Below are 16230 nucleotides of genomic sequence, written 5' to 3'. Positions count from 1 at the left end.
CCTATCTTTAGGTTTCATCTCAGAAGCCATGAACCAGCATCACATTGCTCCCCTGAACAAAGACTCCCCTGGCTTTCTACCCTCCCAGAATGAACCCTGAATTCTGGAGCTATGCAGAGGACAGCTGCATGTCAATGTAAAATAGGGGTGGGCAATGAGTACTCCCTGTAACATTCTTCAACTTCACTGTATGTTTGAGGATTTTCCTAATACAAGCTTGGGGGATAAAAGCCAGTGGGAGCTAGGTGTGCTGGTGTGTGCTGCAGTCCTAGCTATTTGGGAGGCTGAGAGGGGACATCAGTTAAAAGCAGGACTTGGAGGCTAGCCTAGGCAATACAGCAAGACTCCTGTCTCTTTAAAAACAAAAAAACAGATAGTGGATCATGGCACATTTGTAAGCACACAACCCTAGTCCCTCCCCCATCCCCATTCAGCAAACTCCTGCCCAATGAGTGGCCACCAACACACCCTAAGGTCACTGTCATCCCAGGGCTTCTGTTCTCTCTTCCCTTCTACCTTGGAATGTTCTTCCCCAAGTTATCTGCAGGGTCCCTCCCTCCCTGTGGTCAGGCCTCTACTCAACTGTTCTGTCCACAGGGAGGCCTTCTCTGATCACTGTCTTCAAATCAGTCCTCATCTGTGTCCCTGTTTTGTCTTCCTAGACAGCAGCTGATAGGTATTTATTTAGTATATTCTGTCCCCTCCATGACCGTAAGCTCCATGTCCCCACCACCGAGTGTGATACCTGCTCCACAGGAGACCTCAATAAAGTACAGGTTGAACAAAGGCACAAATGGCTAGAGAGGCCACCCTAAGGAAGTCCAAAGGCTGTCTTTCCAACAGCAAGTATACACCTCACAGCCCAGCAGCTGGGCAACTCAGTCTCTGCTGGGTGTGAGAGGCAGGGACTCACAAGCTGGGAAACCCCATCTCTCCACACAAACCTCCCTATAAGATCAATCTTGGTACCCCCTTCATAGAGAAGCTTAGGGACAGGTCCAAGCCCCCCTCCATGGTAAATGGTAAAGTGAGAACTCAAACCTTGACTTTGCTCATATCAGGCCTCAACTCCATGCTCAGACTCTCCCCAGGACCCACCCTGGCCTCCCAGACAGAGGCAATGCTGACTGTGGGCTCCGTCGCCCTGCACAGCAGCAAAGGCAGAGTAGGAACTGAGCCAAGGAGCACTGCCTAGCACCATCCCAGCCCATTGCAGGCATCTCTCTGCTATCAATCTGTGCCCCGCACAATGCCCCTCAAGCAGGAGGAAACGATTGCACTCACCAGGGATGTGGATCTTGAACTTGCCACTCTGGCCGAAGGCGCTGTCAATGACCCCCAGCTCCCCAGTAGACAGGTGTACCTTGAGCCCCACGAAGAGCTGGATGTTGGTCTCCTTTTTGAACAAGGAGCGGCCGATCACGCTGTAGTCATCCATCGCCTGTCCCACACACCCAGCCGTGGAGAGAGCAGGTTAGTGGTGCACACTGAAGAGCGTGGCAGGGAGCCCAGCCCGCAGGGAGCCCAGCCCGCAGGGAGCCTGGCTTGCAGCTCTCCTAGGGGCAGTGGCCCAAGTCACACCCTTCAGGAACCCTGAGGGGAGCAGGGCAATGAGTCCATCTTACAGATAATGAAATGTACGAAAGCAGGGCAGAAGTTTGGCTGTCCACCACCAGTGTAAAGAAGGGCCCTCATAGGCATGCTGACAGCACTGTCCCCAGATCAACCTCTCAGCTCCCACAGCAGCTCTGTGAGCTCTACTTCACACATGCGGAAATGGAGACACAGCATGGTTCTGTCACCCACCCAAGGTCATAGCACATGGGGAAGAGGTGGCTTCAAATTCAAACTCCCTGCTGCAGCCATACCCTCCTGCACCGACACGCCCCAGCCTGCCCTGGGGGTACTGGCTGGACAGCTACAGTTCTATCATCCTTGAAGGCTTTCACAGCACCATCAGGCCAAGAAGATGATGCCGACTCCCCAGCCTGCATTCCAGGCTGCCTAGAATGGGCCTTTGCTTTGGTTTCCCCTCCTGCCCTACTACCTGCACCTGCTTGTCCTGGCCCACACGTTGGCCTGGCGTACTTTTCTTCCACAGCCCCTATCCCTCCTCCACAATGCCCTCCCTCAGGAACAGAGTTCCTCCTCCCCACTCCCCGGCCCCTGCTGGCTCGCCCAGGCCCTTGCTGTAGAGTTCATGTCTTCTACCGGGTACTTGGCAGCTCCGCTGTCTCTTTAAGGGTGCTCAGGCTGAGAGGAGGGACACGTGTGCATGAAAAAGCCAGCAGGGGGTGGCGCCTGTGGCTCAGTGAGTAGGGCGCCGGCCCCATATGCTGAGGGTGGCGGGTTCAAACCCAGCCCCGGCCAAACTGCAACAAAAAAATAGCCGGGCGTTGTGGCGGGTGCCTGTAGTCCCAGCTGCTTGGGAGACTGAGGCAAGAGAATCGCGTGAGCCCAAGAGTTAGAGGTTGCTGTGAGCCGTGTGACGCCACGGCACTCTACCCGAGGGTGGTACAGTGAGACTCCGTCTCTACAAAAAAAAAAAAAAAAAAAGAAAAAGCCAGCAGGATTGTGACTCCCTTCCCTCTGAGCCTCTGGCAGCTCTGGCCCATCCTGCCTTTGGAAAGGGCAGCAGGCGAGGGCCACCCTGCCCTGCCTGACTCCTCTCCTCACCATCCAGCTCTGCAGATCCTGCCTCCAACACCAAACTCAGGCCCCACAGTGGGAAGTGCTCCACAATCTGGCAACTGCTATAGAAATGACAAGTACACAGACCTTCCGACCCATCATTTGTACTTCTAGGACTGTATCCTACAGATGTGCTTGCCATGTGGAGACGACTCTGTAAGGGCACTCACTGCAGCAGTGTTTATAGCAGCCAGCAACCTGGGAACGACCTAGAAGTGCAGCCCAAGCTCAACAGAGTGAGCACAGCCTCCAGCTACTGCAGTGTGACACAGAAGCACAGCAGTGCTGTGGACAGGAAGAGAGCTCCCATGCTGAGCAGGGTACAGAGCAAGGTGCAAGGTGTGCTGCCGTGGAGTACAAACGGGACGGCAGGTAGATAACATGGAGGGCTGCAGGAGACACAGAAGCCTCCAGGGAAGCAAGCAGGTATCCAAGGGACTTTCACTGCACACCTCCCCTACCTTTACACTTCTAAAATACATGAATGCATCGCCTATTCAAAAATAAATTAGTAACATAAAAAATGTAAAAACAAACCAAGAAGTGAAGTGCCTTTCACATACTAGGCGGACCTTCCATCATCCCCTCCTAATATCTTCTCTACAGAGAGGACAGTTTTCTTCCGCTGTTTCCAGTCCATGGGCAAAATTTGCAACACCCACATCAGCCCCATGGAAGCTTTCTCTGGTTCTCACATGGTCACCCCAGAGGGCTAACACTGACGCCTCTGCACAGCTGTCTACTTTGGCTTTCACATGTCGTGCCCACCCCGAACACCTTCTCTTCCAACAAACTCCAATACTTCCTCCAGAACTTAAACCATGTGGGCTACCAGCTCTTTCCTGGAACAGCCTGCCCTGTACCACTTCTACACACCTACTTTTATTTCTTATTCAATTGTCTAGTCACTAGGAATTTCTCAGGGCAGGGGTTGGGTTTGAGTTACCTCTGTTGTTCAATCATGGATTCATTAATCCATCTGGCAAACATTTACCCCAGGAGAAACGGGGCAGGAGGTTCAGGCAGTCTGGCTCTGAACCTACTAGCTGCACGATCCTGGGCAAGGTGGCTAAAGTCTCTGTGCCTCCGCTGCTTCAGCAAGCAGTGTGAAAATTACAATGGGAGAGAGGAAGTCAAACCCTTGGGGCAGGCCTGGTGTTAAGTCAGTATCAGAGATAGCAGGTAGGAAGAGTTGGGAGCTCATGCTCCCAGGGCTCCCACGTGCAAGCCTGTCTCTAACCCCAGACTGTGATCAAGCAGAAGGTGCTATGACCTAAGGGTAACACTGCAGGAGCAGAGAGTCACTCCTGCCACAGAAGCTTGCCCTGAGGCAGCAGTGAGCTGGTAAGGGGCCAGGAGACTGCTTTCCAGCACTGTGACAGTGTGCTCCAGGGCCCGAGGGGGTACCAAGGTGTGGGGACCAAGAGAGGCATGGGGGACAAGGTGGGGGGAAGCCGTACAGGGAGCCTCCATGGAGGTAGACCTGTTCAGGGCCTCAGATTCTCCCTGCAGGCCCAGTGAAGCTGTGGAGGGCCTTTTGTAGGACAGTGACATGATTTGATCTGTAGTTTAAAAAACTGCCCTGGCTTCCTCTGGGCAATGAGTCAGAGAGGCAGGAGCAGAAGCAAGAGAGTCGAGGGCCCGCTGGAGGAGGTGGTGAAGACGAGAGCCTGCCTGCCTCCTTCCTGGCACTGTAAGCTAGGACATGTCCCCTAGCAGCAGCTGTGATCTACCACCCAGAGCCAGTGGCCGGGACACACATGCAGCTCAGTCTCCAGAAGAGAGGGCTGATGGCAGTCAACCCACTAGGATGGGATAGGCCAATGTCTCGTAGGAGGAACCGTGTATCTGAGGGGTGCCAGACCCAGGCCCAAGGGGGAAGGGTTCACAGGAAAGGCAGAGCCAGAGTCAGGGTGGAGGGTCTCAGGGCCAAGCCCATACACTGCCATCCACCTGGAAAGCTGGCTGGCTCCTGGTGACCCAGAGTGGCACTTCTCCTAACCTCAGGACCTCTGCGCTACCTTCCTGGTCCTTGACATAAGTATATGTGACCTGGATTTTTAAACTAACTCTTTTCAAAACCTCCATACATCTCTTGTGAAAGGAAAATTCCATTACCACTGTACAAAGAAGCTGGTCATCATGTGCCACGATAGCATGTAACCAGGAAAAGAAATGCACTTGAAACAAAACAAGGGCACAGAGCTCTTTGTTCACTGCCACCTCCCATCAGTCCACCTTGTGTGTCAGGGCTGGGAGGTGGCTGGCAGGTCCCTGACAAGAAGGTGCTACAGCTCTGTGTGGGGGTCTGCTTCTACCAGATGACCCCACAGGGCTGCCAGGGTTACAGCTGCCTGAGAGTCACAGCTGCTTCAGAGCAGGGCCCAGGAGAAATTCAGTGCCACCTCAGCTGGCCCTCAAAGCCGCAGGATAGACGGCCCGGGAGCTCTCGGAGACCCTCTTAGTGCTCACCCTGCCTGAGGCAGAGACCCCTGAGAACCCCCAGAGAGCCTCAGAGACCTCTCATTTCTACTTAAGGCGTCGAGATTTCGCCAAGGGCCCCAGATGGATTGTTTTGAAATGCAGAAACTGTCTCTTTTACCCTAAAAACCTTTTGGAAAAACATATCCCATTCTATTTGATTCATAGTACCAGACAAAAGCTACTTGCATTCCTCTTCTCCCTGGTGACTGATGAATCGGATGCAGACAATGATAAGAATAATAATTTTCACTTGCACAGCCCTTCGCAGTCCACAGGTCTCATTCCCACACATGAGCTCCTCCTCGTCCTTCAGGACCCAGCACCAGAGGAACATGCCCTCTGCCCAGGACCACCCGACTGTGGAAACCCTGCCTCCTACCCCCTGAATGTCCAGTGTGCAGCTAAATAACCTGAATGGAGCTGGTCCCCCTATCTGCCCAGGAAAACCACAGAGAGTCAGGGCAAGCAGATGTCCCCAAACCCAAATTGTGCAGGGTGACCCTTGCCACCTTCCTAGGCTTTGCTGGACCCCAGGCCCCCTATTTACCAGAATGGCACACACCCCCACAGGAGTATGGCCCCTAGGCTGGCTGGGTTCTGAGAGGTCAGTGTCCATACCTATCCACACTCTGCAGTCCAGCCTGGCGCAGGAGGTACCGGATGGTTCTGGAATGGACATTCTACTGAAGGTGCCTATTCAGACACCCTCTGTCTAGAGCTAACCACCTGCTGTCAGTACAGACAGTGCACCTCACCCCTCAGCCCATGCTGACCAGGTATTAGTGGGCTGCATGGAGCCCTTCTACAGAGGTTTTCATCCTATTTTATAGAGATATGAGCTGAGGCTTAGAGATGAGGTTTAAATGGGCCACGATTACCCGTAGAACAGGCCTAGTAGCTGACTCCAGGCTGGAGAAGCAGCCAGGCCCCAGGGCTGCCCTCGGGGGCTGGAGGAGTGGGCCCCAGGCCTTTGCTAGGTCCTGGTCAGATCTGGCTGAGACTTGCCCTCCAGTATCATAGTGGCCAAGAAATGAAAAAGGCATAGTCCTGGGCTTGGCGGCCATAGCTCAGTGATTAGGGTACCGGCCACATGCACCGGGGCTGCTGGGTTCCAATTCAGCCCCGGCCTGCTAAACAACAACAAAAAGAACAAAAAAGCCAGGCCTTGTGGTGGGTACCTGTAGTCCCAGCTACTAGGGAGGCTGAGGCAAGAGAATCACTTGAGCCCAAGGGTTTGAGGTTGCTGTGAGCTGTGACACCACCACACTCTACTGAGGGGTAGTAGTGAGACTCTGTCTCAAAAAAAAGAGGCATAATCTTTTGACTAAGGGTTTACGATCTACCTAGAGAAACATCTTATAAAACTCACCTCCAGGACCAAACAGGTAATAGCAACAGGTGTTCTTAGCAGAGCAAAGTTCTTAACAAGCTGACATCAGTGTTCTTCCTTTCTTCCCACAAACATTTAATGAGAGCCTACCATGTGGCAGGCACGCAGCTGTGAAAATCACCTGTCCTAGTGAAAGATGACAGGTAGCACTCTGCCCTTGTCCTGTACCCACCTCTCAGCAGCTGCTGTGCCTGCACTGTAACCTGCAGCCCCGGGCTCCTTCCTCCCTGTGATCAGCCTCTGCCCTGTATCTTGTGTTTTGCCTCTGCAATGTACATCATCACCTCTTTTCCTGTTTGTTGCTCCCAGCCGGGACATAGGCTCCAGGGAAGCAGAAAAGCCTCCCCTTCCTCCCAGGTGCATTCCCTGCACACTACACAGGCACTTGCTGCTTACTCCTGGGATATGTAAGTAAGTACTGAATGAGAGCATACCTTCTTCTCTTTTTTCAGATAGTCTTACTCTGTTGCTGGAGCACAGTGGCATCATCATAACTCACAGCAATGTCAAACTCCTGGGCTCAAGTAATCCTTCTGCATTAGCCTCCTAAGTTATACATCCACATGTAAAGTAAATGAAGTTTAGATATACTTCATTTACTTCACATTTACTTTACAAATTTAGATATACTGTGAAGCCATCGCCACAATCAAGCTATTAAACATGCCTGTCACCCCATTTCCTCATGCCCCCCCATCACGCCTCGCTCCCTGTGGTCTTCTCTTGGCCTATAATTTTTGTCCCAGCACTGTCCACCTTGGGACCCTTGGGTCCTGCCAGGCTTGCTTGGCCATGCCTTCAGGTACTTCCTCTCCCCTTCCTCCAGGACAGAGGCCAAGCCCCTCCTGGTCTGAAAGCTGACACTCTGTCTTACCCTGACAGCTGACCTGCTTGTCTCCCACATCGACTGGGGGTTCTTGGAGAAAAGTAATTCTGTCCTCACACCACAACTCACACAGCCCTGGCCCACCACAGGTCCCGCTAAACATACCTGTATCAGAGGTGATGAGGCTAATCCTGCCACTCCCACATGTGATATGGAGTGGGAGAGACTGTGGATAAAATGAGCCACCCACATGGACATGTCCCTGGGGGGCACAATTCATGTGAGAATGAGCTAACAGCCTGCTCTGGGCCTGGTTCTTTCAATCTTCATGGTTCACAAACTGTCAGATCAACCCAGGCCCCAAAGGCGGGTTGTACCTCATGCTGAAACACAGCAGGCCGGCTGCCCACCACCAGGCTGCAGGGTCATCAGACCCTGGGGCAAGAGGCATCTATTAGCAAAAAGGCTTTTCAGAAGACTTTTTACAGTATCTTCTCTTCCACCCCCATCTTTCGTTTGGTTATAAAATATTAACTTAAAAAAGCTACATGCCACAAAGACAGCAAAGGATCCATCTTTCCCCAAGCCAGCGTCTTGCAATGAGTGCAGACTAATTTTATTAACTTCAGGGGAACTTCAAAAAGCTTCAGCGCTTTCATGCCAGACAGAGATGACCCCAAAGTTAGTTTAAGTGCTACATAAACAAAGGCCCGGGCCCAGGGGAGCTGAGGCCCCCAGCCTTGTTTGCATTCTCTTCTGACCCAGGGGATGGCATGAGGCCGGGCCCTGTGGCCCTGCTGCCATGTGTGGTGCTCAGTTCACTGACCTACACAACGACAATATTGTTTTAAGCATATGGGATGAGGTGAGGAGTCAGCAGGCTTTTGTTGACCTTTTGAGGGGGCTGAGGGGCTCCCTCTTGCCGCCTGGCCTTATAGTCCCTCTATGGCCAGAGTGGCAGCTTAGAAAGGACTTCAAAGTCAAAGAGAGAGTCTCTGCCAACTCCTGTTCTCATTCTATGGCTTGGCCAGAAAACATAATAGCACCAAGTGGGTGGAGAGTCCCCTCCCATGGACTTCTTGGACTTTCGTGTCTTTAGTTCCTTTTGTGGGTATAGGTACAGTAAGGGTGGGGGTATGAATTTCAGAACACTGCCAGGAACACTGTGTGGTCTGGGAAGGATGGCGTCTTCCCGTCTGCTAACAGGCCTGCACTGTCATTTTACGGCAGCTAAGTGGATCTTTGCATCTGTGTCAGCCCCATAGAGGAGGCTGTCCTTAGGGGCATGGCCACCTGGGGAAGGTGGCCTGGGGCCACAGAGGGAAGCCAGCAGGCAAACCCGTCTCCCTCTAAGCTCTCCAGACCCTCGGAACACTGCTTCCCATCTACAGATGAAAGAGTATCCTCACCCATGCTGTGGGTAAGGCACCCCCACACACACATTGTTATGTAATCTTTAGAAAAGCCTTGCCAGGAAAGGTAAGTGACTTGCCCATAGCCACTCAGCCGCGAAAGTGTGGTGACCCTCCACTTTAATGCAGGGCTCTCTGGCTCCAGAGGCTGAGGCCATCCTGTCCCTGCTGCTTGGAGTCCCCTGCAGAGCCCTGGCTCTGTCTGCCCTGCAAGAGAACCTAGGGCTGGCGGAGGTGTTATGGCCATGAACTAGCCTAGTGTGTCTTTTGGGCTCCCCAGAGCTAGGTTGTGGCTGGCTGGACATAAATGGGCCTGGAAGTGTGGCCCAGGGGCACTGGGCAGCCTCATCCCTGCCAGTCCTCATTCCCAAAACCTCAGCTCACTAGAAGAAATGATTCCAAAGTTCAGGGACTGCCCCCCCACCCCCCACAGGCTCTCTAGAGGGAAAGAGCCAGGGAGAGCAGTAGGGCAGAGGCTAGCCACAAGGATGCAGGAATTGCAGTGGGGCCTAGAGCATGCTGCTGTCACAGGAAACGACTCCAGCCCAGGCAGGCCTTGCCGCCCTGAGGGACTGCACTGCTGTGCAGCTTGTGGGCTGCTCTGGGTCAGCCTTTTGTGTGAGAGGACAGCAAGGCAGACCTCTGACTCTCCAAGGTCACCACAGTCTCCTCTCTACAGTAGAGGGGAGGCTGAGTGCTCCCCATCTGCAGTTAGAGGGCCAATGGGCAGGTACCCTTCCTATGAATTCTAAATACTCAATTTCCAGTACCGTAAGGCCTCGCTTAACCTCATTTAAGTATAAACCTCATTTAAGAATAATGTTGTTTTCTTCAAAGTTGTTTCATTATAAGATTGATAAGAAAAAAAATTGGGTTCATTATATGTCATTTAGCTTACAGTTGCAGTTTCTAAGAACCTATTGACAATATTAGATGAGGCACTGTGGAGATGAGAAGGAGAGAAAGGCTAAATGGAAGGAAGAGAGGAAGGGTTGAGAGTTGGGGGTCTTCTCAACAAGCTTCACTCACTCTGTTTCTTGGTGGCAGTTTATGGATTCTCATGAGAAGAATAATTCATAGAACTAGCATTATTTTACTTTCTTTATGGAGGCATATTTGGCTATTTTGTGAGACATTCTGGGAAAAAGAAAGCAAAAAAAAAGTTGGGGGCTCAGCTGGAAGTGAAAGCTAAGAACAGATTTGATCACTGTTACCTAACGTGGGGGGCACAGAGGAAAGAGTCTCCTACCTGCATATGAATTAGGGCCTGGGCTCTGGAGCCAGGTCTGGGTGCTTTAGCGACTCCAGCAAGCAGCTTAGCCTTCACAGGCATTAGCGTTCCCATTCACAGAATGGAAACAGAGCTGCTGCAGGTCTGAGTAGGGGGACAGGGAGCTGCTGTTGGCCTGGCCTCTGCTTGCTCCTTCCTGGGCAGACCCTTTTCCCTCCTACAGGGCTCCCCCAGCCATGCCACGCTCAGGTCCACAGGGGTGGCAGATGCAGAGTCTGTGCCCCCTGCCTCACCAGCCATACCCATAGCTGCTGACAGTACCCCTGGGCAGACGGTTGTGTTGGGCTGGTGCTTCTCTCCTAGGCCAGCAGTCCCTGTCTGCACAAGCCCCCTAGCTGGACGTGGGGAGGGGGCGCAGGAGGAGAGCCCTAGAAGGCGGGAGCTGGCCTTAGAGCATTTCTGCACCCTTAGAAGTTACTGGGATACGTGTAGAGTGACTCAGGAAACACCTGCTGTGGGGAAACTGCAATCACTCAGAAGTCTGGTTAGACAGGGAGAAGCCTTCCCCATCAGAAGCCGTGGGCTTACATCCCTGAGAGCTGCAGGAAGACCAGGGTGCACCACCTGTCCTGGGTGTCAGAAGGGGAGGACTGGGCAGCACAGCTCCTGGCTTTGCTGTCCTACCCACTGCTAAGAGTATGTGTGTGTGTGTATGTATGTGTGTGTGAGATGGCTAGGCTTCTCTTCAAATTAGAGACTCTTCCAGTTAAAGGAGAGATCAGACACCAGCACATCCAACAAGGAAAAGCCTTCAGAGAACAGTTGGAGGGTTTTCATTTTGAAATCAATCATTGTGACGTCAAGCCAAAGGCAATGCATGTGGGATTTGCTCAGATGCCTTGCTCCTCGGGAACAATGCTGAAGCCAGGCCAGCACAGTTACAATGGCTCTAAGTGGGGATTTGCACTGTTTGCCTGAATAATTTGCTTCATTTATTAGCCTTCAGTCAGAGGAGGGACCGAGCTCTCAAAAAGCAGCCCCTGGCTGCACATGGCCCAGGCTCTGGCTTACATGCCAGGCAAGTCCCCATTGTCCATGGCCTTTGAGTGAGGACTTGGCTGCCAATGCACGTAATTATGTCATTACATGTGTGTCTCTCTCTTTCAGGGCTCGGCTCCTATGATGAGGCTTGGGAATCGCCCAAGTTGTGAAGTGACTATTCTAATTCAAATTGGAGCAGTGACACCAAAGAAGGCATGCAACCCATTGTGAAATGGAGCTCTGAGCTGGGCTCTGGGTCTGCAGCGAGGAAGACCATGTGTGCAGGAGAAAAGGCTCAGAATGTCTGTGTTTCTGACCCTGGGCAAGAAACTTCCCTGAACCTCATTTCTTCCTCTGAAAAAGGCTAGTGTTAGGGTCAGGGGTGATGATGTTGATGAGAATACCTGAGACTTGATAGCAGAATGACCCTCCACCCCAAAGAAAGACTCTCAATGCATTATGTCAGGCTGTGAGAGAAGCTGAATGGAGACTGGAGGCACTATTTGTGTCAGGAGATCATCCCATGTACCCAGAACCACAAGCTACAGCTGCCCAATCTCCTGGAGCAAGGCAGGAAGGCTGGGGAGCATCCTCTGTACTGACCACATGCTGGGTGCTGTCCACAGCACTCACCTCCCAACAAAATCGTTTCATCCCGTGAGGAAGGTATCCACAAAGAAAAAACTCACAGGCTGCCTGGACCAAGAATGAGCCCAATGCAAGTGACGTAGTAACTCTTCCAGATCACTTGAAGCCCCTGGGGATTCTGGAAGAATCCCAGAATGATGGTGTTGTTCTAGTATCGTCAGAAATGTTTAATCATAAACAATGCCTGCTCCTCGGTGCAGGGCTATGGCCTGGTATGGTGGGAAGAGCTGAGGCTCTGGAGTGGCCCGGGGGTGGGCCAGCTCCTCCGCCCAGCCACTGTGGGGCCTGGGCAAGAAAGGTCACTTCTCTGAATCTCACTATCATTTTGTAAAAGCAAGACAAACATCCAACTCCCATGGCTTCTGTGAGGATGAGATGAGACTTCTGGTATGAGAGTCTATGAGCAATGATCAAACTCATTATAATTCCCCAGGAAAGGAAATGAGACTTTAATTCATCCCATTTCATCGATCAAATTCCAGAGGCCCAGAACCCGGAGGCCGAGAGAAGGAGTGAGAAGGTGACCCCTGCCAGGGACAAATCTGCCCTTCACTGCCCACCTACCCGCTGTGAGCTCTCAGGCATGGCAGGGCCTAGAGAAGCAGGCCTCTCCACCTTACTGAGCCTCCCTCTCTCTGTCTCTTCTCCCATGGGCCAGCCACCATCCAGGTACCAACAGAGGGCAAAGCACCCATCAGGGGCTGATAAGAGGTACCAAAGTAGAGCAAAGGCAGCTGCATTTTCACAGAGGAAGAAGACTAGCATTGTACTGAGCACTCCTAGCACACCAGGCCTGTGCTGGGTCCTGTGCACATGTGTCTCATCAACTTCCCATGACAGTGCCTCTTACTGAGGTTGCAGGTTCTCAGGGGAGAGTGACTTGTCCACAGCCATGCTGAGCCTGTGCCTGACTCAGTTCAAAGGTCTCTAGAGTTGTCTCTTTCCACCATATCAAGCTGCCTTGACCCTGTTCCCATAAACAAAAAAAGAAGCAATTTCAAAAGGAGGTGAGCAAGAAGCCAGCAGCCCAGTGAAACTCTGAGCTCCAATCTCTGACCCTGGAGGCCAGGAGAGAGACCCAGGGTCTAGGCTGGGCCAGAATACTAGGGCAGCCATGGTCCTCCTCAACCTCTGTTTTTTTCAAGTGGCCTGGAAGCCAAATTAGCCTTCAACCTGCTGGCAGGGACCTAGGGAATTGGGGCCCAGAAGAAGAAGCTGAGTGGCTATCTAGACCACCAAAGCTTCCTGCAGGGGCTGGAGCTTCTGCGGCTGTTCCGCCTACAGCACACTGAGCCTGTCACACTACCCTGAGGCTGGCATTTTCCCTGGTGCCCATGTTTAGCAAGCTGTCAGCAGTGGAGCCGGGCAGAGCCAGGAGCCAGTGCCACTTCAGACATCAAAGCCAGCAGTGCTGATTGCGTCTGGTTGGGCTGATGCTGTTGGCTCCTGCGGGCAAGCCCTAAGGCCTTCCCTGACCGGTGTCAGTGAGTACCAGACCTGGGATGTCTGGCACTCCTGGCCTGGGCCTGATCTCTCCTAGGTGGGGGCAGCTTTGCCACCACCCAAGCTGGGAATCAAGGCATCTGTGTTTCCATGAGGAGAAACCCAACAGTCATGATGATGGCCACTGTTTAACCAGGGCATTCTATGCCAGGCAGAGCACTCAGCATGTTACATGGATCCCTCTTCTCCCTTATCCCATCCCATGAGGTTGTAAGGTAACTTCTGGGAAGAAACTTCCTGGGTAGTCCAGCATGCCTGCTTTGGCAGGCTGCCTCTAAAGCTATGCTCTTGGGCTCTCCTGGGACTTCGGCCCACAGATGCTGCTCTCCTCTGGAACATACCTCAAGGAAGGTGCTCACTCTGCCCCAGGACCCTGCTTCATAGTTGGCGGCAGGACAGCACGTAGCGTGTTAAGGTGTGAGTTATCCTATGGTAATGTGAGCTGAAAAGAGACTCTGAGTAAGAGCTGGCAGGTTCACCTCTGCATTGCAGCAAATGACTTGGGTGGAGCGGCACAGGCTGCCAGGGAAGAGGGCCTGTGGTGAGACCTGGTCAGAAGGCAGGTGCCCAGGAGAGGTGGGGGAGCCCAGGGGCATGGTGACAGCTACAGGTGTGCCATGGAACCAGCAGGCACTGCACAGCACTTACTGTCCCAGCCACTAAGCCCTCGCCTCTTTCACAGTCACATAATCTGAGGAAGGTGTGACTGTTATAAATGGAGAGGTATGGCTCCAAGAGCAAATGACTGCCAGACTATTCAATTCTGGGGCCCCATAGACAGTCCAGGTGCCCAGGGCCTTGGGGTGAGATTGGGGAATGCAAAGGGTAGGTGACAGAGGCCGAGTCTACTCTCTAGACTGGTCTGGCCAGCCCAGCTCCAAGGATTTCTCTAGCACAATTGCACCAGCACCCCTGCAACACACACTCCCAAACTTCATCACTTCCCCCTGGGCCTGGGGTGATGCTGGTCCTGTGCACCTACCTCTTCAAGTTCCTGCCCCTGCCATCCAGCTGCTGGCTTTCCTGAACTGAAGGCCTTTCTCCCAAGTGGCCCACTGCTGGGCCTCTGTGTTTTACCCCAAGCTGTTCCTGGACCTGGAATGCCCTTCCTCCAGCCCCCTTATGCCCCACCTCTTTGTGCTTGTCCCTGGCCAGCCTCCTTCCTCCTACCTTGGCAGGATTCTTTGCTCCTAGCCCTGAGAGCCCTTTGTCTGTCCCTCTCTTACCGGCACGTTGTCTATCCTTCACTAGAAAGACCCTGTTCCCCATAAGCCTTGGCCTTTAGCTCACTAAGGTGAGCATCTGGTCTGAATCTGCATGTGGCTAAGATGCAAGTGACCTCCTGGGGACAAGACCCAGTGGTTCTAGCCTTAGCCTCAGCTTACACACCCTCCACCCTCATCATTTCAGCCAGGTCTTTGCATAGCTGAACTACTATTTACCTAATATTTTCCTTTACATATGCCTAAAAAGAAAACTTTACATGGTACCCCAAAGAGAAAACAAGAGGTCCTAACCATAAATGGAGGAAGTTAATAGGAAAAGTAAATATGATGGAAAACCAAAGAACTGAACCCTAGTTACATACTGCCTCTCTTGATACTAAGGCTCTGAATCTCGGCTCTGTTCTCCATTTGTTAAAGGCAGGTTAGCATGTAACAGAGAAGTAAGTGTTAAAGACATCTTAGAATGAATCTAAGGCTTTCTGTCATGTAACCAAAGGATTGGAGAAAACTGAAAAAGATAAAAAAATTATTACCAAAGGCTTCAACATCACATGATAGTATGAGAAAAAGCCTTAACCAAATGAAGAGCAATTTACTGCTCATTAATTTCCTAGCAGAGAAAATATGAAAGAAGAAATTAACACACACATACTTCCTCTCTATAGCTACTACATATCTATCTAGCTATAAATCTAGTTACTAACTTTAATAGTCTGAGATTTTTACTCTTTAAATTTATTAGGGTTTTTCCCAGGGCCATAAGTACAACCACAGTCTAAGTTCCAGGAGGGCAGGATTCTGTCATTCATATCTACTGTTGTACCCCAGCCCCTGAAACAGCACATAGCAGATGTTCCACAAATATTTTTGAATATCTGCTTGCTGAATACGTAGTCTAAGTATATGTCCCGTAGACATATCAAATGTGTATTCTCTATTTGAGGATGTTTTGCTAGTTTGCCAGCCCCAATCTAAATGGTAAATAGGGCTCTTGAAATGAAACAAACATCCTGCAAGGAAAATTCTAATAATCATCCACAGCTAAAAGTATTTAACTCTGTCAGCAGTCCTTAGGAATTGGGTCATGGGAGAGGAGGAGCTTGGACTGGGGAGAGGGTTTTACATAGATAGCTAGATAGATATTTTTAGGTATCTAACTAAAAATCAAGCTTACTGATTGTATTCTGCCTCTTTGTCCTCATCTGTTTTCTATGATTCTAAAATACGGATTCTAAAGCACCCCCACTATAATTACAATTCCATTTTTTAATCAATTTGTCCTTTGATTTTTAATAGGTTTTGTTTTCACATGTTTGGTGCATATAAGCTTATAACTGAGCTTTTTCTCATTACATGCTTTACCTTATTTAGTATTAATAATTTTACTCTTAAATTCTACCTTGTCCAAATTTAAAATTACTACTCATATTTTGTGTGTACAGTTATCTGACATCTTTTTGTCTATCTTTTTATTCTTAATCTTTACTTATCATTTTAAGTGTAGTTCCTACAAACAGCATAACAGTTTCAAAAGCATAAAATCAACAGCAACAGTTCTGCATTTTAGTCCCATCTACCCTGTTTCCCCGAAAATAAGACATCCTCCAAAAATAAGACCTACTTACAGGAAAGATATGACGTCCCCTGAAAATAAGACCTAGCGCATCTTTGGGAGCACATTATTTTCGGGGAAACAGGGTATCAGTCTCTGTATTTAAAAAAAATTATTTTCAGTCTCTGCATTTTAAATAGGAGAACTGCCATTCATATTTAATGTA

General features: G+C 51.0%; 1 protein-coding gene across 4 annotated transcripts in view; it reads right to left on the bottom strand.

Annotated features, from left to right (window-relative positions):
• Nucleotides 1-16230, bottom strand: part of EEFSEC (eukaryotic elongation factor, selenocysteine-tRNA specific) — a 300214-nt gene that overhangs the window by 44625 nt on the left and 239359 nt on the right. For 3 of the 4 annotated variants that reach the window (XM_053599610.1, XM_053599608.1, XM_053599609.1), the window contains one exon: nt 1285-1441. The exons of the other annotated variant lie outside the window; for it this stretch is intronic. In XM_053599610.1, coding sequence (XP_053455585.1) covers nt 1285-1441 — 157 coding nt within the window. The remainder of the gene's footprint in view (nt 1-1284; nt 1442-16230) is intronic. 4 annotated transcript variants of the gene reach the window in all.

Source organism: Nycticebus coucang, chromosome 8, assembly GCF_027406575.1.
Source record: "Nycticebus coucang isolate mNycCou1 chromosome 8, mNycCou1.pri, whole genome shotgun sequence".
NCBI lineage: Eukaryota > Metazoa > Chordata > Mammalia > Primates > Lorisidae > Nycticebus > Nycticebus coucang.
The sequence above is the reverse complement of the archived record's forward strand: the minus strand, read 5'-3'. Positions and strand labels throughout refer to the sequence as shown.